Source organism: Lasiodiplodia theobromae (assembly GCF_012971845.1).
Source record: "Lasiodiplodia theobromae strain AM2As chromosome Unknown scaffold_6, whole genome shotgun sequence".
Lineage (NCBI taxonomy): Eukaryota > Fungi > Ascomycota > Dothideomycetes > Botryosphaeriales > Botryosphaeriaceae > Lasiodiplodia > Lasiodiplodia theobromae.
The window spans coordinates 509,205-533,693 of record NW_023336552.1 but is presented as its reverse complement, the minus strand read 5'-3'; the positions used below and the strand labels follow the sequence as shown (position 1 = coordinate 533,693).

The 24,489-nt window shown below is 56.9% G+C and overlaps 5 protein-coding genes across 5 annotated transcripts; 4 read left to right on the top strand and 1 right to left on the bottom strand.

Moving 5' to 3' along the window:
- Positions 1-5,166: 5,166 nt before the first annotated feature.
- LTHEOB_2424 (Zinc finger C2H2-type protein) lies at positions 5,167-8,458 on the top strand (the record flags this gene model as incomplete). Its single annotated transcript, XM_035511235.1, has 7 exons — positions 5,167-5,550; positions 5,695-5,720; positions 5,779-5,883; positions 5,940-6,113; positions 6,332-7,094; positions 7,147-7,284; positions 7,382-8,458. 7 exons carry the CDS (start codon positions 5,167-5,169, stop codon positions 8,456-8,458), a joined length of 2,667 nt encoding a protein of 888 aa, XP_035364133.1.
- Positions 8,459-12,043: 3,585 nt separating this feature from the next.
- On the top strand, positions 12,044-12,578 carry LTHEOB_2423 (uncharacterized protein; the record flags this gene model as incomplete). The annotated part of the gene is made up of 2 exons (XM_035511234.1): positions 12,044-12,148; positions 12,198-12,578. The coding sequence occupies 2 exons, from the start codon at positions 12,044-12,046 to the stop codon at positions 12,576-12,578; spliced, it is 486 nt and encodes a 161-aa protein (XP_035364132.1).
- A 625-nt stretch (positions 12,579-13,203) lies between these two features.
- LTHEOB_2422 (IFRD domain-containing protein) lies at positions 13,204-14,757 on the top strand (the record flags this gene model as incomplete). The annotated part of the gene is made up of 4 exons (XM_035511233.1): positions 13,204-13,409; positions 13,483-13,757; positions 13,808-14,660; positions 14,718-14,757. The coding sequence occupies 4 exons, from the start codon at positions 13,204-13,206 to the stop codon at positions 14,755-14,757; spliced, it is 1,374 nt and encodes a 457-aa protein (XP_035364131.1).
- Positions 14,758-15,607: 850 nt separating this feature from the next.
- LTHEOB_2421 (Histidine kinase-group xi protein) lies at positions 15,608-20,217 on the bottom strand (the record flags this gene model as incomplete). The annotated part of the gene is made up of 8 exons (XM_035511232.1): positions 15,608-15,946; positions 16,090-16,254; positions 16,352-16,401; positions 16,642-17,227; positions 17,405-17,532; positions 17,589-17,673; positions 17,834-19,062; positions 19,317-20,217. 8 exons carry the CDS (start codon positions 20,215-20,217, stop codon positions 15,608-15,610), a joined length of 3,483 nt encoding a protein of 1,160 aa, XP_035364130.1.
- Positions 20,218-20,939: 722 nt separating this feature from the next.
- Positions 20,940-23,489, top strand: LTHEOB_2420 (Hmg box protein; the record flags this gene model as incomplete). Its single annotated transcript, XM_035511231.1, has 5 exons — positions 20,940-21,023; positions 21,070-22,162; positions 22,216-22,427; positions 22,478-22,962; positions 23,018-23,489. The coding sequence occupies 5 exons, from the start codon at positions 20,940-20,942 to the stop codon at positions 23,487-23,489; spliced, it is 2,346 nt and encodes a 781-aa protein (XP_035364129.1).
- Between the last annotated feature and the right edge of the window lie 1,000 nt (positions 23,490-24,489).

Below are 24,489 nucleotides of genomic sequence, written 5' to 3'. Positions count from 1 at the left end.
CTCTGCTGCTGAAGTCCTTACGGTGAGTGCATATTTGCACGGCGGACCAGACGTGCGCTACTGCTCCCTTGCATCCACACGGTTTGTACACGTAGTAGTAGTCAGTAATGCTTCCATAAGTGATCTGCACGTGCTGAGAATGAGATGTCAGCATCAAAATAACGAACATACAAAGATCGCTTCCACTTTCGCCACTACTTGTGATCTACATTCAAGAGCCTATTCCTATTCTAAGCTTACACCGCCGAAGAAGATCATGCCTATCACTTACCTAAAGCATGTAAACACAGTCCGCCGTTCAGCCTTTTCGTGAACCAAATTTCATTCCTACATGCTTGAGGCGAAATTTTTTTTTGAGGTCCTATGCTGCGCGGCAGCGCCTCCTTCGGTCCCACACACAATCAATCACCCGCACATGAAACGAGGCTGACACCGCCGCTAGGAATCCCGCCTCAAACACCCGCACGGATTGCGCCATCGACTCTTAGCGGCAGCAAAGACAAAGACAGCGTCCCAGCGCGCCCGGCCCCGGTGTAAAATTAGAAACTGGACAGGCAGACCGTTGACGCAGGAGTGTGGTGGTTTGCCGCGCGTCTAGCGAGCAGAAGTATGCAGAATGTCATCACCGTTACCGTCGCCGGTCGGAGCGAATGGGCGTTTGCGATGTCTTTCTGCATGCAGCCCACTCCGCCTTGCTTATGGCAGACAGAGCCACTTGCCCTCCTCCGGCGCCAAGGCGGATTCTCATTGGCTGCGGCCGTTGCGTCGTCCCAGCGTCGCACTCCTGACCCGTTGTGCATCGTGTGCAGATGGCCTTCTCTCAATCCTGACAGGCGCGCTAGAAGAAAATTATTGGAATGGCGTAAAATAGGACCGGGGTCACGCCCTCCGCTGCAGGAGTGCGATACTTGCATCTCCCCGCCTGCACAGCTGGTTGGATGATTGGTGGCAAGGGCGGTTGAACGTTGCGCCGCTGGCTGGATAGAGTTGGTTTAGCCTCATTTCGGCCGAAGGGGCAATCTCATTCGGAGACTATCGCGGAGAGTTTTTGGTCATTTCGACCTCCGTCCCTTTTCGTGCGCGGGATCAACGGAGACGATCAATGGCGGTAAAGGCTTGCAAAGGGGCGGCAAACAGAGTGTAGCAGTGTGGTGGTGGTGGTGGCGGCGGGATGGGAGAAGGAGCGGTGATACAGTAGTGGTTTGCCATCTGCATTGCCCTGCGATAACATAAGCCGGAACACGGGGAAGGCGGTGTCACTCGGCCTTCTGGAAGCTTTGCGGTTGCCGGAGGGATGACACATCAAGCCGTACCCAAAGGCGGGGGGCGAGAAGGATCAAGAAGCTACGATAGATGCTGACATCAAGGTAAAGGGGTAGGCGCAAGAAGCAGCGGGGAGGCTGACGGCCATGTGCACACGTTGTGCGGTTTCCGGCGCGAGGATGAAAAAGGATCTGACGTTGGGCGTGGAGTGGCAGGGATTGCGGCGGAGCAGTTGCACACCTGTGCTGCGTTGCGCTTGGGTTCGCCACTCATGCTTCTTACTGTGTCTGGAGCATAGGAGAGCGGGAGTGAGAATTTCGTTCAGACGACGGGCATTCAAAGTCTGTGCGAGCAATGTAGGGGAGACCTTGTATAATCTCGATTGTGTTGTTTGCGGTTGAGGTTGGATGCAGAGAGTTGAGCGCTGATCAGCGACGTCTGAGCGTTCATTGGTTCGTATAACGCGCGTCTTTCAGCTCCAATACTGGAATGTCTCAGGGCTTGTGAATCCGGGGCTTTCAAGCAAAGTGGGTCTACAGGTTGTATCTCGGAGCTATCTTAGGTCGGTGAAGTGACGTTGGTTGGGTGCCGATGTAGGAGAGCAACAGAAGAAGAAAATACAGGTTAAGGCTCCATGTTCTCGAACGTTTGCAACTTGTGGGCTCAACAAAGCCGGGCCGATGCGGTGTAGAAGCAAAATTAGTTGATAGAAAGTGGGGTTCATGTGCAAGCTGTTCCCGGCAAACGTTAGCCACGGCAGTCGCCAAAAACAAAAAAGAAAAAAAAAAACATCACGTCACGCGGTTTTCCGGTGATGGAGACACTCAATAGAGGGGGGCTGGTGGAGTTCGACTGGGCATCAACAGTGGCTTTGTGTGAAACCGGCATGGCTGGACACAATCATCTCGGGCCCGGTGTTTTCTGCACGCATCAATCATACGATCCAAAAAGGAAATTCAGGGAGAAGACGGCCAAACACGGGTAGTGCTGGGAGTAGTGCTGCATGGTGCGGATTCTGCAACAAAGTTTCGGTGGCGTTCTCCACGGGGTGCCTGGCGAAATGAGTCGCGTGTGGTGAAGGCGAGAAAGCGATTGCGAAGACGCGCGCATGAGGTCGAGACGAGATCTGATTGCGCTCGCGAATTTCCGGGGCATAGTCTGGACCTTAACTCCGGGAATGAGGGTCCTAGTGCGCGCTCGAAATGAGGGCAAAGGGTCGGGTCTGGGGAGCGAGCTGCACGTGCCGGCGTGACGCAACAGGCTAAGTTCCCGAGATGGCCTGCGCGGGCCACACGCTTCTCTCGACCTCGCCTGCTGCTCTTCTTCATATCTTCTGAGCGCCGAGCGCCCGCCTCAGACCCGTCATTGCTTTTTACGCGGATCTGGTTCCGCCGCTGTTGCCTATTTTTGGCCGCAGCAGCCATCATGCGCCCACGGCGGTTCCAACGCCTTTCCCGAATCCGTCGCCGAAGGATGCGAATCCCTGCACCTCGCGCCAAGCCGTCGTTGGTGAGCTCTGCGGCCTCCAAGACCCTCGCACAAGGACTTCTCCGCGCGGTTCTGTGTCGCCGTCACACCGGCCGTCGTCGGCCGCCCGCAGCGCGCCCTCCGCCGGGCAGCGCGCAGGAGGCAGGCGCGAGGAGGCCGGCCGGCGATGCGCACGCGCAGGCCAACGCCCGGGTCCGTGGGTAGCGAACGATCCGCGACGTGTTGCCTGCAACGGCTAGATTGCGGTTGATGAGTAGGGGACGGGAGGACGAGCTGCGACAGCAGCGTTGAGTTGGTAGGGCCGAAGTGCGAAAGCGATTGCGAAGATGCTGCTCTACTTTATTATTGCCCCGGCGGACGTGCCTTGTCGCCGCGACTCAGTGCGACATTGCGGCTCAAACCGAGCAGCAGCGCACATTGGCCAGGCGGCCGGTCGCGTCATGCTGCTCGGCCGGGGGGCGCTTCCAACGCGCCGGGAATGGGAATGCGCTCGCAGGCAGGCAGGCCGGGGAGCTGGCGCGGTCGGGTCGCGCGCGGCCGTGGCCGAGATTGGGATTGACGAGTCGGGAGCGTGCAGGCGGAGGGGTGGAGGGGACAGTGAGGGGATGGCGATATCCGCGCAGGGTTGTTTTTGAGAATTGGCAGGGCGGCTGGGGGGAGCTCGCGCGATCTAACTCTGTGGGCGCGTGGACTGCGGCAGCCGGCGGCGATCAGGAGCAACGCAGCAGCGTCGGGTCCATCAACACCAACGCCCGCGAAATTGGAAGTTGCGATACCCGTATCGAGTCAGTGCTCCACCCGCTAGACGGGGAGCCCGGCTTCCCCACCGTCTGCGTGGTTCTCGAGATCTCACCTGGCACGGCGCCTCCACGTGTGCGCTGTGTGCCGCGGCGACGGAGCTTGCCACGCCCGACATGCCAACCAGCGCGCGCAGCTACGCGCGCCCTCAACACCACGCGCATGCGTTTCATGAGACGGCCGGCACCCCCAGGAGGCGGCGGGCGGGATGTGCGCGCTCCAAGCTTTCCGCTAGTACCGGCGCGCCGGCCAATGGGTGTGGAGACGCAGGCAGTCGAGCGCTGAAAGCCCACGCCCGCGGCGCGAATGGCAAGAGCCGGGCCGCCGCAGGCTTAACGGCACGCTGGGCCCTGGCGCCGAAAATAGCTGGGGCAGGGCAGACGTTGCCCCGAGGCTGACGGCCGGGGTGGTGCTGCGGTAAGCTCTGCCCGCCGCGCTGCTCGCTGCCCTTCTCGCGCCGGTGGTGTATTGGAGCAGCGCGCGCATAGCCCGTTGCGGCGCCCTAGGGCCAGCAGCCAGCAGGCGGTCGGTGCCAAAACGGCAGGGCGCACACGTTTTTTTGATATCGCGGGCCACGGGGCACCGGTGGCAGCAGCTGCCAGCCCTGAGCAATGCCCGAAAACAGCATGTGCACACCCCGGTCGCTGCCGCGCTAAGCCCGCTAGCTGATCCTTCACGCATCCGCCGCCGATGTCAACGATGTCGACGTTTGGCCCTGGGTGACCGCCACGGGGCAGCGGTGTCGCAGCCTTGTCCTGCCGTGCGGTGGAGCTGCGACACGGCGCGGAGGGTCCTTGAGGGCGCAGCGGAGGGCTGGGAGAGACGCAGCATGTGTGTGCCGAAAATAGCGGCATGTGCTCTCACCACTCACGTCCAAGCCTCGACGCCTTCCAACATCCTGAATTTGGGCGTCGCCGTCGCACGGGAACGGTCCGCGCGCACCAATGGAGCGCCGGTTCCTCACGCTGCGACGCCCCATGCGCTCCGCCATTGGAGTACCTGCGTCTATCTGACGGAGCCAGAGGTCCCACACACGCTCGGCAGGGACCAACAGGGCTGCTGCCAATCGCTCTATAATAATCTTCCCGGCATGAGCACAGCCGAACTGTGTCTTTAGGGACCCACCGCTCTGGACCCGTACATCCTCGCCGAAAGCACAGCGCCATCCTTATATGCCTGCCGCAGCAGGATGATGATGTGACGCGCCAGCCCTCCGCTCCAGGACCAAGGTTAGCACACACCACCCGTCCGCTCAGTCTTCTATGCCCTCAGACTAAGGCTCGCTTGAACCTCTGGCTGCTACTATTCTCGATCCCCCCTCGACCTTCCCCAAGCGGCACCCGGTGCTAAAAATTTCCCGCCTCCAGTGCCCGTACCACTTGTGATCTCCAGATCTGGGCCCCTCCCCTAGGGCCAACCTTTAATTATCTCCCGGCGTGCAGTTGGGCCGCTCACAGCCTACCGCAGCCCTGCTTTGGCGACCTGGCACAAGCTTCGTCCATCTCATCTGCCTTACAGGGCCCCGCCAATCCACCAGCACCTGAGGTGGGCCTGGCGATCTCCGCGAGTAATATCCCTCTTCCGCATATATATCCTTCTGGACCACCACCGCGGCCCATGGCAGACCACAGCAGACCTCAGCCATCGTCATCGTCGGCGTCGACCTCCAGCCAACCTCTCCACCACAGCTACGCCTCGCCCGCCGCCCCGCCCCAGCACCAGCCACCCAGCCGCCGCCGCGCCTCGCAATCGTCGGATGAAGGCCGCCGTTCCCTGAAGTCGTCGTCTAGCATCTCTGGCCCCCGCCGTTCCAGCATCAAGGCTCCCAGCCCCCACCGCGACGGCTCGTCCCGCGACAACGTTGAAGCTTCCTCGTCCACTGCCGCCGCCATGCAACGCTCAGCCAGCCCGTCGGAGCTGCCGACCAAGTACACCAAGACTGGTCGCATCTCCAAAGCAAAGAAGGGCCTCAAGGTCCACCTGTGTGAATCGTGCGGAAAGGTAAGTTGATCCCTGCCCTCCCGAGTCATGTGCCCCTCCGCCTGCTGAGGCAGCATCACGCTTTCTGCCTGCGCAGTCTAGGCGCGGTGCGCTTTGCTGGTTCTGGCACGTTGAGTTCTGCGACTGACGATCTTTTTCCCACAGTCGTACACTCGGGCCGAGCACTTGAGGTTAGTGCCCCACCCGCGTTGCTGCCTGCGGCTGCCTAGATGCTGACTGCCTGCCCAGGAGACACCAGCAGAACCACAGCGAGTCCACCCTGCAGTGCGACTGGCCCGGCTGCGGAAAGACATTCCACAGAACCGACCTGCTCGAGCGCCACCGCGAGCGACAGTAAGTCAATGCAGCCCCTGCCGCCGCGCCCTTGCTGATGCGAATGCGAACCACAGCCAGGATCCGACCCAGGATGACGAAACCCGCCGCAGCTCCGTCACGAGCCACAACTCGACCGCCTCTGCCGGCATCGTCGCCGCGAACCCGTCTGCACCGCAGTCCGTCGCTCGCGTCGAGGCGCCCATCTACCCGGTGGCCTCGGACTCGGCTGTGCCCCCTTCAACTTCAAGGTATTCTCAATTTCGATTTCGTCGTAATACGGTTCCGTCAGGCGGTTTTCTTAGACAGGTCTTTAAGTATGTTTTGGGGGATTTTGGGTCGACCGCGTCTTTTTTGTTTTTCTATCATTTTCCTTTTCCTTTTCTTTCCTCTCTCTCTCTATCTCTCTCTTCCTTTTCCGCTGTTCGTTTCCGTCTTGTTCCGACCAGACGTGCTGACGACTCCACAGTGCGCAAAACATGAAGCAGTTCCACCACAATGCTCCCTACGCGAGAGCCCCCATCGGCGTCGAGGACGTGATTGGCACAGGCTCCATGTTCGACAACTACAGGTGGAGCCCCCCTCCGGAGTATCCTGTGCCCAGCAGTGACTACGCTTCTCCCGGCCACATCACCACCCAATATCCTGCCGACTTCGGATACGTCCCACACCCGTACCCCGCCTATCGCCCTCGCACGCTCTCGAACGCATCTTTCATCGACTCTTGGGCGCAGCCAACGGCGCCGCGCTCTCCGGCGTCTACCGCGTCGACGCAGCCCTTTTACTGGCTTGACGTGGACCGTGCCGACCAGCAGCACACGTCTTTCTCGGGCAGTTCTGGCGTCGCTTCTTATGCCACCTCCGATACGTCCATCTACAACTACGCAGCCGACCACCACCAAATGCATCCGTCATACTTCTCCACGAGCACAACCGCGTCTTACCGGTCTTTTGACGACCTCGACAGCGAAGAGTACCGTCTGTTGTTCCCACCACAACCGCTCGGTATTCCGTCTATTGACCGTCAGCAGATGACTGAACACCTCGACAATTACTGGCAGGCTTTCCACCCGCACTTCCCGATAAAGCACCGCCCGACCTTTGACCTCGCCACGGAAAAACCGCTGTGTCTGGCTGCCATGATCGCGGTTGGCGCCCAGTATTCCAGTGTCGTTGGCGCAAGGGCGGAGAGCAGGGCGTTGCACGAGAAATGCCTGAAAGCCTTGGCGAAGGTAGCATCCACTCCAAATGTAACATCAGGCGACCAAAAGCTGACCGCAACAGCGCGAACACGTACGTCTGCCAACAGACGCTCGCATTTGCGACATGCAAGCCGTGTTCCTTGTCGAGCTGCTTTCTCAGTTCCGCGGCAAACGCGCATCGAACAGCCTCTCCGCTACTTTCCAAGGCATGTTCCGCAAGGTGAGTAATCTCGGCCCCCACCTCCCATACACCCAGAAAATCCCACCAATGGACCTCGCTTCGCTGCTTTGTAAGGCTCGTGCTTATCAATTTTCAGCTTGCTGCCGATCACGCTTCTCACCCGACCGCCTCAGTCGATAGCCTCGTGCCGCTTCCACCGCATTCAGACGACTTGACCCTGTCCCGCCAATGGACCGCCTGGATCGGCGCTTCAGAAAAGACGCGCCTGCTGACAGCATGCGCCATCCTCGAAGCACAAGCGGCAACCCTGCTCATTCGCCAAGTCGCCGACTCCACGGTGCCGGGCCTCCGACTTCCTACTCCAGCACCCCTGTCCGCTTGGGACGCCACTCAGTGGGCTTGGCGAAAGATGCTGCCGCAACTTAGCAGCTTATTTCCTAAAAAGGCAGGCGCACCGTCTGCCGCCGGCCCTACTGACGGAAAATGCCATGACGAGTTCCAGGCCGCTCAAGCGGTTTGGACACACACCAGCCGTGATGGCGCACTCGGGCGCTTGGACTCTTGCAACACGTGCAGCATGGCAGTACGTTTGAGCATCCACGGTATTCGTATCGCATCATCAACCCCTCTTCGCGCCCTCCTTGCCGTCGCAGGTGAAACATGGGTATTCAGCGAAAAGGTCCGGAGCGACGAGCATGCTGCAGCTAAGGATACGGTCAAGCAATGGACCAGTAGCCTCGACAATTCCCCAGTTGTCGACCGCCCGCAGCAAGCGCGCAATGCCTTGCGGGAAGCGCTTATGGCTCTTCGCCTTGCCGCCGATACTAGCATCGTCGACGCAAGTTCAGCCCTGTCATTTGGCGCCGAGCTTGTCCTCTTCTATGCCTCACTGGTCCTTTGGGCCGCTGTGGCTGCAGCGTCTGCCCCACGCATTCCTTTCAGCCTTACTTCTCCCATCCCTTCCAACCACCAGCACCAAGATGCCCACGACGCCGTGCGTGCTGCCCAGGCCTTCCTCTCCAATGAGGCGGCGTGCTTTGCCGATACAATCGACAAGTCGCTGTTGCAAACTTGGTGCAAAGGCGCCGAGTCTGTCCTTCATTGGGTCTGCGAGGCTCTGAGTGGCTCCGAGGCGCCCGGTGAGCTGGTTGGTGGGTGTGTCCGGGTGATTGAAGGTTTGAAGCGGAAGGGGTGGGCAGTCGCTTGGTTCTGAGTGTAAAGAAGAGCCCCGTCTCTTCTTTGCTTCTCAATTGTCTCTTTTTCCGTTTCTGCTAACGCTCGCTCCACACTCATGGAGTCGAGTCTTTTGGTGGTAGGGGGTTATTTCCTTTGTTTCATTTACGACTCAATTTTTCACGAAGTTTCATGCGCAGTTGGACAGAGCAAAGCGTTCATAACAGCATTTTGTTCTCGATTTTTGTTTCGCCTGCATAGCCTCATGTTCACTGTCGCTTTTGCACGGTTTTGGTGTTTTTTCTTTTATAACGATACCCCTCACGTTCGCTCTTCGCAAATACTATATACCTTGACACATAGCATTGCATGGTCGATGGGTTGCATTACTGGGACGGGGCTGTAGAGATGAGACAGAAAGAGCGCCCCGGTCTTCTGTTTGGCATGCAGAGTATGAGATCACGGTAGCATATGGAAACTATACTATAACTCAACAAAAAAAATATTATACGCATATAATAAATCTCCATCTGCACAAGCGTGGGCAATGACTTCCATGATTTGAAATACTCAGTATGGTGCTGGATCTGTCTACAATATCGTAGCCGCTCTGCTGAAATTGTTGCAACCTTCGGAACGACCAGGGTGCAGACGCGCTGCTGCATCTAAGCGCCTCATTCTGAAAACCCGAGAATCACAATGCTGCTCTTTTTCGGTCTCACTCCCTTCCCCGCAGCGATAGAGGCGGAGATGTTGTATCACAGTTGCACGCATGCGAGCAATCACACGCGCATGCACGGGTGCTTGCTCTTCCTCGACCTTTCCTTTGTTCTGCGCGTGCAGATCGCCCACCGGACCTGTGGCCCAATCAGATGGTTGATGGAAGCAGTGGTATTGCAGGCATATCAACGAAGAAAAAGCACGAAAAGGGAAATTGCATATTCGGTCTTCTACGACAGCATGAGTCGATGCTGTAGCTAGTCAGTGCCATGGCCTAGCCCGATCAGGGATGATGGGTCCACCAAAGCCTTTGCATGCTTTCAGGCGCAATGCATACAGGAAGTGATCCGCAGGCGGAAAAGAGGTGGATAGTTCAATGATGTACGGGCAAGGTCTGAGTTCGGGCGGGAAAAGACGCAGCAACCAGCCTGCTTGATTCAGTCGCACGCACATTACGTCCGTACGTGCCCCAGAAATCTCGATCCCCCCTCACTATCTCTCATATCTCGTTTGCTCCAAAGCCGTGGCACTGGGTCCGTCGAAGGAACGGCGAGCTGAGCCCACAGCCATGGTGCCGGGTACATTGCGATGACGGTTAGTTCGGGAAGGGCTTGTGCATGTGGTATGTTTGTCTCGGTCGTAGGCGGGAGAGTTGATAGCTCTCATTTTGCGATACCTTGCATGACTGCTGGTTATGGTGAGACGACGGTTTGGAAGAACAAAGCATGATCTCTGCTCGATGTAGACGCTGAATTGTTTTTTCTTCCGCGGGGAAGCGACAAAGTGTTGAAGAAAAGCGGTGTGCCTTTGTGCACGACCCGGTGGTTGGGACACTCGATTTTTGTGGCGGTTGACACTGATCATGACTCCCGTTGCTATGTGCCGCTGTAAACCAGAGGCACAAGGCTGCAAAAAGGGCGTTCAGTGCGACTGGTCGTATTTGCTGACTCGTTCATGGTGTATGAGCCTCGTAGGTGTCTTTCGCGCGCGCGATGAGGTGGTTGATCATTGGCGATCTGTGATTTTCAGCAAGGCTTTCCAGTGCATCAGCGGTAAATGGTTGGATATGCCGGCGTCTCCGATGGAAGCCTAGAGATAATGGCCAATGCAAGTGTGGGCATGACTTGCAAGTCGGAGGAGAAAGAGGGGCGCGGACTAGGTGCATCACAGCTACGCATCCATGAGTTGGTGCCCTACTAGATCATGCCACTATAGGAGCCCGACATGTGTTTGGAGGGGCGGCGGAAAAAGCATGGCGTTGTGTGCATAATGCAGCTGCTTCAGTCCGCGGCCGCGGGCCTGGGTACCTTGCAGAGCAGCATGTCTCACAGCGAGGCCATGGTTGATCGGGTGAAAAGGGGGGTCCAACGTGACGAGAGCCGCATGCATCGGCAAAATGGCGAGGACGCGTTCCACAACGGACAGGGGGTTGAAAAAGCAAACAAAGAGTGGTGTGAAACAGTTCGTCCCATATCAATCCCGATGGAAAGTGGAGACCCCGCTTGAGCCGGACGGAAATAAAAGAGCATGGACAATGCGAGGTCTGGACTGTGTGCGGCGCAGTCAGTTTAGTGCCCGTCGCAGAAAGGCAGCGATACGAGTGGTTTCTTCCCCAGACCCGGACCCGGCTTCATGGGTAGGCCCGGGCGCCAGTGCGGCGGATAAGGCAGGACGACGACGTCAGTGCCCGCGCGCGCGGGAACTCGCCGGCCGGCACCATAGGTGGAGGAATAATGCGAGCAGGCGTTGTGACGAGCGTGCAGAAGACGGGTCCATGTTGCGGGCCCAGGCCAGACGCAGACAGGAGAAGCAGGGAAAACGTTTGGCGGGGCAGCCTGTGCTTCGGCATGGGCGAACCGTCGCGCAAGCCCGTCGACGATCCCATTTGAGACTCGGTTTGCGTCGTCATATCGAACGGGCGATCCGGCAAGGGGCCCCTGCAGCGCAGCTGAGTGGCCGGCGATTCTGGCCCCCAAGGCAGAAGCGAGAGGTACCCACCGCTCCAAAAATACATCGATCGGTGACGAGATTGAGTGTACCTAGAAGCTGCTGACGTCTGCTGTCTGGGAGCTGCAGCTGCGTACAACAGTTGGCTTCCAAAAATTCCTGCGCAGGAGCTTCTAGCGTCTGAGGTCAGCCGCCGCAGCGCTTCCAGGAAAAGGTCATTCGACGCTGGAATTAAGGTACCGCCCCGATTGCGCAGCCAATCTGGCCGATCATGCGCTCGATGCGATCTTTTCCTTCACTCCTTCAGCCTTGTTCCGCTGCGGCGGTGCCAGATCCCTGGCCCCCCAGGCCGCGCATACCGCGAGCCTGCATCACGGTGATGCCGAAAGGGTCGGCGTGCGTTTACCGGCGTGTCCGGGGCGCATCTCTCTGGATGCGGGAACGGCTCGGCTCCCACGTGGAATGTCAGCTTTTAGCACTGCGGTAAAGCCGAGTGGCACCGCACCCGGTTACCCTGAAACGGTGCTGCTCGAGCGTCCGTGCTGTTGGGGGCGGTTGTCCATCGCTCGGGCGATGAGGCTCGTTGGAGATATTTTGGGCGGTCCCTGGTGGTGTATAGCACAGTTCCCGGACCCTTTCTCTTATCAGACATGGGATGCTGCCAGATTCGCCAAAAACAAGGTGCTAGTTGCATGTATGATATCTTAAAACACCCCCGCAGGAGACTCTTGTTTTCAGAGGACGGGAGGGCCGAGAGAACTGCCTTTTACTTGATAAAATCCCATTAGGGCTTGCGCCCTTTTCTTTTTCCTGGTGATCGGTCTTCTTAGCAATCTTGCTCAGCTCCGACCGTCTTCAAACCAACCACAAGTGTCGTGTTCAGTGAGTACTGGAATTCCTGGAAAGAGAACGAGCACTCATTGCCTTCAGCAGAAACTTCAAGCGCATCGCAATCGACATGGTCTCGGACTGCTCGTCAAGGTCGAGGGCAGTCAAGTCAAACCGTGACGCGGCAAGGCTGTCGCAAGAGAACCTGCGGGCGCTGGAGGCGTCGCATTACGAGGTAGGCCAGCAGATGTATTGGACAGAGGCCATTGCTGATAGACGTGCAGTCGGACACGCACTATGCTGAGAATGTCGTTAGCGCTGAAGGGCAGATGATGGCCTACCAGGAGATGTGGCGGAACCAAGAGCAGGCGCGGAAAAGGGACAGCGGGCTCGCGTTCAGTGCGGACGACACAGTGCAGAATCACGAGAGCGGGATCGAGGAATTCAAGATACCAAAGCGGCCACGGGTTTCGGTTGAAACACCGTTCCGTCGATACGTAACCATCGGCCCAGGAGAAGACCCGTTCCCGCTGTACGGAAAGCAGGCAATGGAAGACATGCCGGTCAAGTACGGCAGCTTGGAGGACGTCGAAGCACGACGGGACGCAGCAATGCTCCTCGAGCAGAGCGTGAAGAGGCAGCGTGGCGACAGGCACACAATTTGAAACAGCTGCGCATGAGACACGAAGTCATGTATGTACGGAATATTGTACTTTTAGGGAGGAGGTGAGTTGAGAGTGCCACTGTGCTCTGGGCGATCCAAGCTCGCTGACATCACGTGTCGATGACCTCATCCATCCCGAACACCACCGGCGACGCGGGACGCGGCGGCGTGGGCGCTGCGAGTTGTCTGTGGCAGAGGAGAGCGCGTCCAGCGCTGCAGTCGGACGATGCCGGAAGGCGCAGTTGCGGAGGCCGGCGTCCAATCGCTAGACGCACGAATAAGCGCTGGGGTCGAGAGCACCTGCCTGCGCGCGGTCAGCTGCAGCTCCCAGCGAATATTCGCGCCTCACCTTCGCCTTTTGCCCACTGCCTGCTCTCTCCAGACGCCCGACGCCCGCCTCAACCCGACCCACCCTTCCATATGGCCCACCGCGCATCCCACAGATCCCACGAGTTCCACTTTCACCCGCACAGGCAGTCAAATCTCCATCTGCCCCCGACGTCATTAAACAGTTAGCAGCCTGCACCACGACGGACTCGCCCCTCGCATAACGCCACTCCCAACTCCCTCATCTTTGCCAGCCACCGCTCCCGCATTCCGCAGCTACTGCTCCCAACCCGCCCACCATGCCAGACAAGGACCTCCGTCGCCAGGTCCTCGGCAGCACCAAGACCATATCGCGCAAAGCCCGCTCGCGCGTCGCCTCGGGCGCCAGCTCCAAGGCCGCCTCCGCCGCCAACTCGCGCGCAGAGTCCAGGAATGCCAGTCGCACAGTCAGTAGAAGCGCTTCTGACGACGAAGAGGGCAACTTGAGCGACGATACTAACTGGAGGTGAGTCGTCCCGGTCGCAAACTTTTGCGCGCTCGCGCACCCAACGTGCGACGGCTGACGGTGCATTGCATAGCACCAACTCTATCGACGATATCCTCTCTTCCGAAGACATCGATGCGCCCCCTGACGTCTGGAAGGCCCATCTGGGCGACCGTATGGCCGAAATCATCGACCGCAAGCGCAGCAGCGCCGAAGGCCGTGCCGATGCTCTCGCTGCATACGCCTACCAGCTGAAGGCACACTATGCAGCAGAGGATGTTGAGAGAAAACTCGGCGAGCTCATCCCCGCCATTACCAAGAGCATCAGATCTGGCTCCAGCGAGCGCGAGACCGTCATGGCCCTTAAGGGTAAGTATCTTGATTGCACATCCTTCTCGCTCGCTAACCCTTCTTCATAGCCATCGAGCTGACCGTAATAACCTGCCCCTCTGACCATATCTACGACGCCGTGGTTCGCCCGGTCAAGGCCATCATAAGCGACTCCGAATCTCTCATCTGCAAGGTCGCCGCAATCCATGCCCTCGGCACCGCCACTTTCTATGGCGGTGCATCGCTTGAAGAAACCCAAGAGACCATGGACTACTTCTTGGAGATTGTCGAATCAGACGGCCATTCCATTGATGCGGGAGACCAAGCCGCACCTGTAGTTGCCGCTCTTACAGAATGGGGCTTCCTCGCCACTCAGATGGACGATCTCGAAGACAGCACCGAACCAGCTATGGAGGCTTTCGTGGACCAGTTGGACTCGGCAGATGTCAGTGTCCAAATTGCTGCAGGCGAAAATATCGCTTTGCTGTATGAGAAGTCTTGCACCGAAATAGAAGAGGATGAGGAGCCTTCTTCCGAAGATGAAGCCGACGATCCGCACGCCGCCCCTGGTTCCACGAGAATGATCAAGCGTTACACTGTATATCGCCGCGAAGACCAACTCAAGCACAAGCTCTCGGCACTTGCATCGCTGAGGCCAGAGTCAGGCCGCGTTTCTAAGAAGGACCGCAGTCGCATGCGCTCCAATTTCAGCGACATCCTGAACAGCGTCGAGCACCCTACCCGCGGCCCGCACTACAGCACAGCCATAGACTTAGACAACCGAATCTATGGCAGCAGGATGTTTGTCAAGATCAGCCAGTACGGCGAGATGAAGATTGACAAGTGGTGGAAGCTGTTCAGGCTGAATGCGTTGCGCAGAAGCCTTCAGGGTGGCTTTGCTACGCACTACGAGAAGAACGAGGTGGTGTTTGATAGTTTGCCGTAAGTTGCGCTGCGTGACAGAAGATTATCATGGCCCACGCTAACCTCGATTTGCAGTATCATGATACAACGTCGCAAGCCCAAAGACAGGAAATGAGATGTACACGGCAGTTGTATGTCCTTTTGCCGCATGCAATCATGGGCCATCCTTGAATTGATCGAGCATGCAAGATGAGATGAAAGAGGGCGGCAGAAGAAGTTCAGTGAGTAAAGACAGTTGGCGAGGCAACATGTGGATATCTCCTTTTTTGGCTTGCACTTGTTGGAGTTTCTCACGTTAGGTGACGGGGCTGCTTTCATTCCATACTATATCCTGAGTAGTCTGCGTCTTATTGTTATTTTCTATTCATTGGCTTCCAGTTCTCCAATAATACCAAATTCCCATAGTAGTAGCAACCTTGTTTTATGCCCTGCATGTTTCGTTAAAGGGGGGTCGCAGATAGACGAAAAAAGAAAAAGAAGTTCTTCGGTTCCTACACAACTGAACTGACGATGAAAAACAGGCAGCTCGCGACCAGTGCCTCTAGATGAACCTTTGTCCTTGTAGCTACGTGGCTTTGGATATTTAATATTGAAAATACGGCCGTACGAACGCACAACTAAAGATAACCGCTATGCTGGCTTGTGTTGCTCATGCCGCCAAATGCATTCAAGCACAAAATGGAAGATAAAATCAAATGCAATGTATACACCATAGACATGCTGTTGCTTCTGTATTCATGTCTCCGATACCCCAGTAGTGACGAGTTTCTCTTCGCGTGTGCAAATTGCCGCATTTACGGGGAGGAAAAGCAAGAACCGAGGAATAAAGAGGAGTTAGGAACGTTTACGAACGGATACTAAGGGGAACAACTTACTTAAAGCATGCGGCCGGCCCACTGATTTTTCAACCTAGGACTTCTCTACCCCCCGGTTCACATAACCTTCCCCTTCGTTAAGCCTACTGGCTATTCGCCCCGTCCCTCTCCCTTCTGCTCTTCACCCTTCGGCTCTTCACCCTTCTGGTCCTCCTCCTCTTCCTCTTTCTCTTCCACCTCATCTTCCTCTCTCAACTGCTCCGCCATCCTTCTCAGCAAAGAATCCATCTGCGGCAAGAGCTCTGGGATGCGGAAGGGCTTGGTGATAACAAGGTCCATGCCGGCGTCCATGGCTGCACTGATCTGCTCGCTGCGGGCATTGGCAGTGACGGCGATTACGGGCACGTGTTGGGCGAGCGTCCCCTCGGCCTCGAGCGTGCGGATGCGCTTGACGCAGCTAAGCCCATCCATTATGGGCATCTCGAGGTCCTATTTTGGATAGGGTGGAGGTAAGAAAAAGGACGTAGAATTACAGAGGTAATTATTCGATCGGTAGAGGCAGTGTTGAATAGTGTGGACTGGTGGTGATGCAGGGAAGAGAAGGAGTGAGGGGGGAGAAGAAAGCAACAAACCATGAGGCAGACGGAAATGTCTACAAGCGTCTCCGATGTGGGCGATGCTGCGAAGGTGCTGCGAGCGAGTATATCGAGCGCTTCCAGGCCGTGGTTGGCAAGGTGCGTTGTGCAGCCTGCATGGCGAAGTTGCTTGGAAAGAACCTTTTGGTTGATAAGATTGTCCTGAATCAAGCATATCAGTAATGATGTTCCGTATTCGTGCACACTATATTATGCGTTGAGAACGGAGAAACAAAGGGGGGAGGGGGTTGAGAATCACCTCGACGATAAGTACTCTCAGGTGAGGGAAGCGAGTCTTCGAATTAGCTTCTATAGGCTGTGAAGGTGCAACGTCCTTCATTTCAACTTGACTATAGCTCCAGCTTGGATCCGAGGGACTTGTTAGTGGCATCATTTCAGGTTGATTGCTGGCATCTGACGCTGCTCGCTTGGATGAACTCGGCCGGCGGAGAGGCGGGATGCGTAGTGCATCGATAGATGAGGGTGTCGTTATCTCCGGGCTTGATTCCGATGGACCCCTTCTCGCCTTGATATAGAATGCAAAAGTACTTCCTTTTCCAGCCTGAGAAGCAACGCCAATCTGTCCATCTTGGAGTTCTGTGAGCTCTCGAGAGATGAAAAGGCCCAAGCCGGAGCCACCGTACTCTCCATATGTCTTAGGAGATGCCTGCGAGAATCTGTGGAAGAGAAGTTTCATCTCGTCCTCACTGAGACCCTTTCCTGTATCCTCAACGGCCAGCTGCAGAAAAATGTCTTCCCCCTGCCCTCCATCATCTGAGTGGGTGTGCTCAGATCTCGACGAGCGGCGAGGTATGTAGGCAAGATTCTCATGGCCAGAGGAAGGTTGTCTGAGTGAAGCCGACAAGAAAATTGTAATCGCCCTTTTATCCCGGTCCCGAGTGAATTTGATGGCGTTGGTTAGAAGGTTGATAAGGACTTGGAGGAAACGTGAGGGGTCGAGGAATACCATATCAATAGCCAAATCGTCGTAAGATTGGTGTATTGAGAGGCTGAGTCTGATTTCGGCATTGGTAAGCTCTGCCTCATACATCTTAATTGCTCTTTCAACAAGAGTCACTGGTTGGACAATGTCGGGGCATATGACAAGGAGCTTTGAATCGAGTTTGGACAGAGTCTGCAATACGTGTCAGCCAATAGTCCCCTGTTCCCCACGGTTGGCCCATGTAAAAAGGAAAGCTGTGATGTTTGATATTGTACACGGCATGCATTTGCGCCTGGGTTTCAAAAATTTCACTGACCAGCTAGATATTTGTCAGTGTACGATCATTTACTGGATACCACAAAAACATACGATATCATCTACAATTCGTTTTTGATGCTGTGCGCACAGCACAACGGTTTGGGCGCTGTCAATAATGATTTCCTGGGTATCAGCATCCAACAGGAGGGGGTCGCGAATCTGTTGCAGGGACCTAACATCTAGGTTGTGTCAGCCTCACGAACTACCCAGGCTTCCGGGAAGTGTGACTCGATACCGGTTTTCTCATATCCCAAGGCGCCAAGGATGCCATCTGCTGACTGGAGTATCGCAGAAAGTGGGTTCCGCATCTCGTGTGACGTCTGCAAAATAGTCAGTATTCTCGGAATCAGACCAGATATGGTACGTGTAATTTCTCTCTCTGTCCCGCTTGAAGTACAGTGTCCCCCAGTAGAGTTCGCGAGACGTTAGAAGAAAGAGTGCGAAAGTAAGATAGGAAAATGGGATTGAAAGGACGCTTACCATGTCGATGAAGTTTTCGCTCTGTCGTTTGGTTTCCAAGACGTCTTCTAATCTCTGGGCCTGCAACTGTTGGCTCCACTTCTGATGAGAAATGTCGGTGAGCCAGGCTAAGATCCGCTGGGGATCACCCGCTTCATTGTACTTCAAGAATGCGTTTGCAAGCACCCAAGAAGACTCCATTCGATCACTCTCGTCCGTTGAGCCCTGAAGATGCCACGCTTTCCTAACGCGGAACTCGAATGGTTGGATATCATGGCCCTGGACAAGTTTTTCCCACTGTTCCTCAACATATTTGCGATCCTCAGGGATCACAGTACTTGACCATAGATGAGGGTCTCCACCAAAATCCTCGCGCTTCAGACCGCTCAAGTCGAGATAAGCCTGGTTCATCCACCGCGGCTGCCCATTGAGCTGGAAGACAACACACCCGACAGGAGCGCATTCGGCCAGCGCTGTGAAAGTTGCTTCTGCAGATTCGGCTTCCTGCCTCCGACGCTCAAGCTCTCTGGAAAATTTGTCATGGCGAGAGTTGGTTTCCTCTATAATCTGGCGACTGCGCCGTTGTTCTTCTGGGAGGAATATTGACGCGACTGCTTTGACGAGACGGTCATTCAAAAGGCGGATGAAAACCTGATAATCTTCGTCGTAGTTTCGACGCGGATTAAGTCCCATTATAAGAAATCCGCGAATGCTAGTGCCACTGAGCGGAGGTATTGGTAGAACGATAGCTGTCGTGCTTGGTTGGTCGAATCCGCGACCCTCAACACATAAGTCGGATATGGGATCAGTGAGGGATCCGTCGTCAGTACGAAGAAGAGCAGGTTGAGATGATGTCCATGCTCGCCTGAAATGAACTGAGAAGCCCTCATTGCCTTCAGTCAGGACGAAAGATGGTATAGCAGCAGGGTGATCTTTAGGGATCCCGATTGTGCCTTCCAGGAAACAGCTTTTGGGCTTCGAAGTGTCGGGCTCCTCATCAACTCTTACGCCATCCTCGCTGACCGAATAGAGAAGCGCATAAGTCACGTCATGCGAGTTGGGCTCAAGGCTCGTGAGTATCAAGCTCCAAAGCTCCTCGATGCCTTTTGCAGAGCTGGCCTTCTCGCCAAGAGTAATAAGGGTGTTCATGCGCCTCTCTCCGATCACTTGGTTTGTGGTCTCGACGAACTCCTCCAAGGCGCCAATTGCTGCCCCGTCTGAATCAATGATTGGCAACATAGTAAAGCTCCCTGCATGGGTGGTTAATCAAGTACACGCCGCATCACTTGACGGAGCATTCGAGAATGTGCGGTGACAGTTGCGCTACGGGGCTGTGTAAGGCGGCCCCGTGATCAAGTGGCACTGGCCGAAGAAACAGAAAAGGCTAGATCAACAACAGGTGGGAAGAGACCACGGTGGTTTGGAGCGCCAGGACATCTGACGTGAGGGGATTGCGACCATGGGATGAGCAAGTGAGGGGATTGAAGGAAAGCACGATACTTACAGTACGTCTCCTCTAGCTCGAGACTCTTGTTTCTGTTGATGCTCAACTGCAGGTCCTGAACACGAGTGGCCTTTCCTTGGTGCATTGCGAGCTCGACGATACTTTTGAGTGGCCTCCAAAGTTCGGAGAAGACATGGGCTGGGCCCCGTCCCAGAGCGTCTGGATGCTTGTGGCCAATCAGGGCAAGGCAAGCTTCGTTGTAAAGTAGACACATGTCGTGGCCCCAGAGCAGCAAGCGTGGATCTGGACTCGACAGGATAGTCACGGCGGTCTGTCTGAGGAGATCAGGCCAGTCGGTGATGGGACCAAGAGGGGTCGAAGCCCAGTCATGATGGAGCAGAAAGTGATGGTAAGGCGGAAGGTCATTTGGCGGGTCCTTGATCCAGTCCAGACGACGTAGCGACGAGGGACTGAAGGAGTCTCGTGCACTTAAGCCAGCTTTCTCCTTCAGCTCTTCGGCGGAGGTGCCTGGAAAAACCGAGGCGGATTCACGGCCCAAATTGCCGGCGCCGTCGTGCGAGCGGTCCCGCTTGGTGGCATGGCTGGACTCGTCGTCAATGGCGACGGCGGAGATGACCCTCCAGCGGCAGCGCAGCAGGCGGCTGGTCCAGTTGCGGCTGCCGAAGCTAATGTTGGCGGCAGCGCCAGTGCGGTCAGCAGGCTCGGCGGTGGCATCAAAGCTGGAGGCCCAGTCACGAAAGTGCTCGCCAATATCCTGGGTGGTGTCGGCAGATGAGAGACGGCCAAGAAAATCGCGCAGGGCCTTGTTCTGGTAGAAAATCTCGGAGCGGGAATGATTGTGGGCGTCGAGAATCAAGGTCGGGCGGTCGTCGTGGTCCAGGAAGGATGTCAGCAGGCACAAGCCGTCGCAGGCCTCGTCGGGGCAGCTCGAGGGCCTCATCTCCGGGAGGCATTCACGCAGCGGCCGGAGCTGGCAGCGGTGCGGGAGGAATGGCCAAGAGCTGGCGACAAAGAATGCATCCCGGAGCTGTTGGTGACATAGCGGCGAGACATGTGCGCGAACGGGAGCACTGGCGCGGCGCTAGGAAGGCGCGGCGAGCGGGAGGGCAGGTGCGTCTGGAGCGGGAAGCGCGCCGAGTTGGCTGGAGGTGGTTCTGCGCGCAATCATCCTGGGCGTCGATCTCCTGGCGGTACAGCTGCAGCCACTCCCAAGCAGCGTGAGGTGGCGCGGAGTGTGCCTGGTCGCCACTGGCAGACCCTGCGTTCTCGCCCGGCCGCAGACGACCCTGCAGCCAGCACGCGACAGGGAGGGTCCTGGCCAAGGTGCAAGCAGCTGGTTGTGGCTGACGTCAAAGCGGGGCGCGACGGCCTTCTCTCGCAGCAACGATCCGCTGCACGATCGACTTCCAGCCGCCTGGGCTGTTCGCTCGAATCCCGCGAGCGCGAGCCGCGCGAATCAGCGCCGGCCAGCCCTTCAGTATAATCGCGTGCACGCCCGCCCCAAGAGCTGGCCTCCCCTTCGTCTCCACCTCAGCCCAGGCACGCCCACGCCGCCCAACGAGCGGAGCCCCCGCCATGTCATTGCGCGCCCTCCCGCTCTCGACTCCGCTCGCTTAAGCGCTGCTTCGTTCGTTCGCCTCCTCTCCTGCCCAAGCTCCCGCCATGGCTGCTGAGCTGAGCGGCATCCTCCATCGCATCCGCCTGCACGACTACCTGCCTGTTCTGCAGCAGAATGGCTTCGACACTGTCCGTTTCCCCGCAACCCCCCGGACGAAGCTAACCCGCGTTCTAGTGGGACATAGTGTGCGACATCTCCGAGGACGACATGGCCCATCTTGGCTTCAAACTCGGCCATCGCCGCATTCTGCAGCGCGAGATCGCCGCTTCCCGCGGTGCCCAGTCCCGCGCCTCTCTGGCCTCCGACAGTACTGACCGCAGCCCGCACACCACCACCACCACCACCACCACCCCGGAAGACGCATCCACCAGCCCTCCGCAGGCCGAGGAGAGGAAGAAGCGACGATACCGCCGCAAGCCTCGCCCCGACATCAACGCCCCAAAGAAGCCCAAGACCGCCTACGTCAACTTCGCCGACACTCTGCGCACCGACCCCGCCATTAATTCCCAGTCTTTCGTTGAGATCGCTCGCGAGGTCGGACGCCGCTGGCAGGCCTTGCCCCCCGAGCAGAAGCATGTGTGGGAATGCCAGGCCGCCCGCGACATGCAAGAGTACGAGGCCCAGATGGACGAATACAAGACCACCGAGAACTACCGCCGCTACCAGAACTATCTCAAGTCCTTTAATCACGCCCAGTCGCAGCCAAAGCGCCCGTCCCTCGACCACGACCGCAAATCCAGGAGCAATTCGTCCGAGACCCTGTCCAACGGTACCGGCGAAGCTGCCCCGCGGCCTGAGCTGGGCCCGCGCAAGTATGACGAGTGTCACGTCGCCTTCGAGCTGGCCATGCAGGAGCTCTCGGTGCGGAGGGACGAGGTCATGGCCGAGGGTGTTCCGAGGTTTGACGTTCACCACCTTCCGCCCCAGGACAGGCTCCGCAAAGCCGCAATGTCGTGTAGGGTAGGCACGGGCTCCTTCTTTTTTCTCGTTAGAGAGGAGCACCTGCAACAGATGCTAGATCATGTCTACAGCCACGAAACCATTGAGCCTTTTCCCCTGATGGTCGTCCTCCTGTTGGCTGCCATCGGCGCCCATTATGATGTCGATTGCATGACCGACACTGAGCGCCATGGCCTGTTTGTCTCTGCTGCATTCATCTTTGAGTCTGAACTCGCTGGCGTCATCGACTACAGGTCCCTGTGGATCTTCACCATGCTTTCCATTCATTCTATCCTCGAAAAACACATGGTTGCGCGGCATGTTGTCGGTAAGTCGCCCGATGCTTCAACACTTGACGTCCGCTAACTGATGGCGCTGTAGCTGCTGGCCTTCAGATCTCTCGTTACAAGGAGCCCGAGGAAGCCGACGAATCTGGGGCGATCACCGTGCAAGATGCCCATAGACTCATATGCACTTTGATATTTGTAGAATGGTTTGTGCTCGCCCCGCTGTCGAAGCATTATACTGATGAGGGCAGCTGGTTGTCCACGACCTTGGGCTACAAGGCCGACGTGAGGGCAGACGATATCACGGTATGTTGCTAAGGCCAGCCCTGATCCCTGTCAACCGCTAATCCACCCAGCGTGCATGGCCTCGTTTGATGCAGTCGACCTCGATATCCGACGCAATTTACATCCAAGGATGTAAGATCGGGCTTGTGTCCAGAGAGATTGCCGAGGTAACTATCCACAAAGCCGCCAGCGCCGTCAGGACCGAGCACATTGAGCTGCTCACCGAGCAGCTCGATACATGGCACAGATCACTGCCTGCCACGATGCATCTTGCTGCGCTTGCAGACGAGCAGCAATCCTCGTGTTTGACCCCCTATCAACGAAGAGCCATTCTGATGATACACATGTTCTACCTGGGTGCCATCATCTCGCTCTACCGGCAACTGCTGCTCCAAGCATGCGAAGCCAGAATCCACTCGAAATGGAATCTGGACATGCCTTACTCACAAATCCAGAGCTATCGAACACGTTGCTCGATTGCCGCACAGCAGATGACACGCATGATGCAGCTCATAAGCTGGAACGGCGCTATGACGAAGCGCTGCTGGGTCATGATGTGAGTGAGCCCCTGCGCTTCAACCTGCAAGCTTGGCAACTGAAACCTTGCGTAGTCACTGGGCCTTCCAAACCTGCACGGTAATCCTTTTCGGTATCGGCCTACAAATGATGGACCAGCACCCTGCTACGATCGAAGAGGATTTTGCCTACGCCAAAGTCTGCGCCGAGACTCTCGGTGCCTGCAGCACAGCTGAGCCTGTAGCTGCGAAATACCTCGCCGTCATCAAACCCCTCTATGAAGCCCTTGTAGACAAACAACAGCGCTTGCAACATGAAAAAGCCGACGAAGAATTCCGAAGGTCATCAGCTCCTCTCTCAACTGCTCAGTCACATGTCGAGTTGCCAGGGGTATCCTCTCAGCCCCACCTAGCCGCAGAGCCTCGCGACGAGGAGATCATTTCCATCGTTAAGAAGCTGTCCGAGTTGCTTGCAGACCCGTTCTCGTTGGGACTGAAGGCAAAAATCCAGGGCGTGCGCGAAACGAGCAATGGCGTCGGAACATATTCCGTCCTTTGGTGGAAGTGAGGGCAATTGGAAGCGGTCATTCCATCTTTCAGCTGTGCAACCTCATCTAGATATTCCGAACCATTTGCTCGGAATATTGATACCGCAACGGCCGCAGACGGAAGGACAGATCCAAGGAGTTGGCGTCTGGACTTCTGGAGCACGCTCTTTGAAAAGTCATCGCTTTTGCACCACGTGCCCTACGGTGCGTCCAAGCTAGTCTTCAATCTGACGGTGCTTGCCAGCTACAGTGACTTAAGCTGGCACGTCCCTTCTCGTTGCTCGGCGGGGCATGCACAAAAATGTGTCTAGCGGATGTTTGTGTTGATTGCCCTGGCTGCCTTCTACTGACCTGCCGTCGGAACAGTCTCCGAAGTACACGCCCGACGAGCAACAGCTGGGGAAGCAGCAGGACAGGACCAGCCCTGATGAGCAACGCAGCCTCCCCTGTGGATTATGGTATGAACACATCAGAGCTCTGTACGAACCGCCTCGCCGGGAAGGATCCACCGGCCTCCAGCCAGTTCAACGTGGGCAACTTATTCATGATCCATGCTGGGAAAACAGCCCAGCCCCGGAATACGCCACGTAACGGGCCGCTGGTGATAAGCGCGCTGGTTCTGACTCGGTCACAGCAACGACTTCGCCGCGCTGACGGACGAAGTGCTCCGTGACTGTTGGGGTAAAGGATGATGTAATAGGAGTATCTGGCTCATGGATTAGACAGTAAGAATCCAAGCGCAAAATGAGTCTCCGTGTCGCAGGGGAAAGAGAACGCATTGTTGCCGGCCCTATAGGTGGGGACATAGGGACCGACCGCTCGCCGAGTCAACAGTGCTGGCGATGCTCGCCACTGCACTTGATCACTGGACAGAACGTGCGGCGCTATACCTGCCGCTACCGGGCCGGTCCCGTCGCTTAGCCGTTGGGCAGCAATTCCGGCCTAGAGTTCCAGAGATGCACGCTTCTCCATGCCACGAGTGGAGACGCAAGCATGGTTTCAGGGGAGCGCTCTCCACAC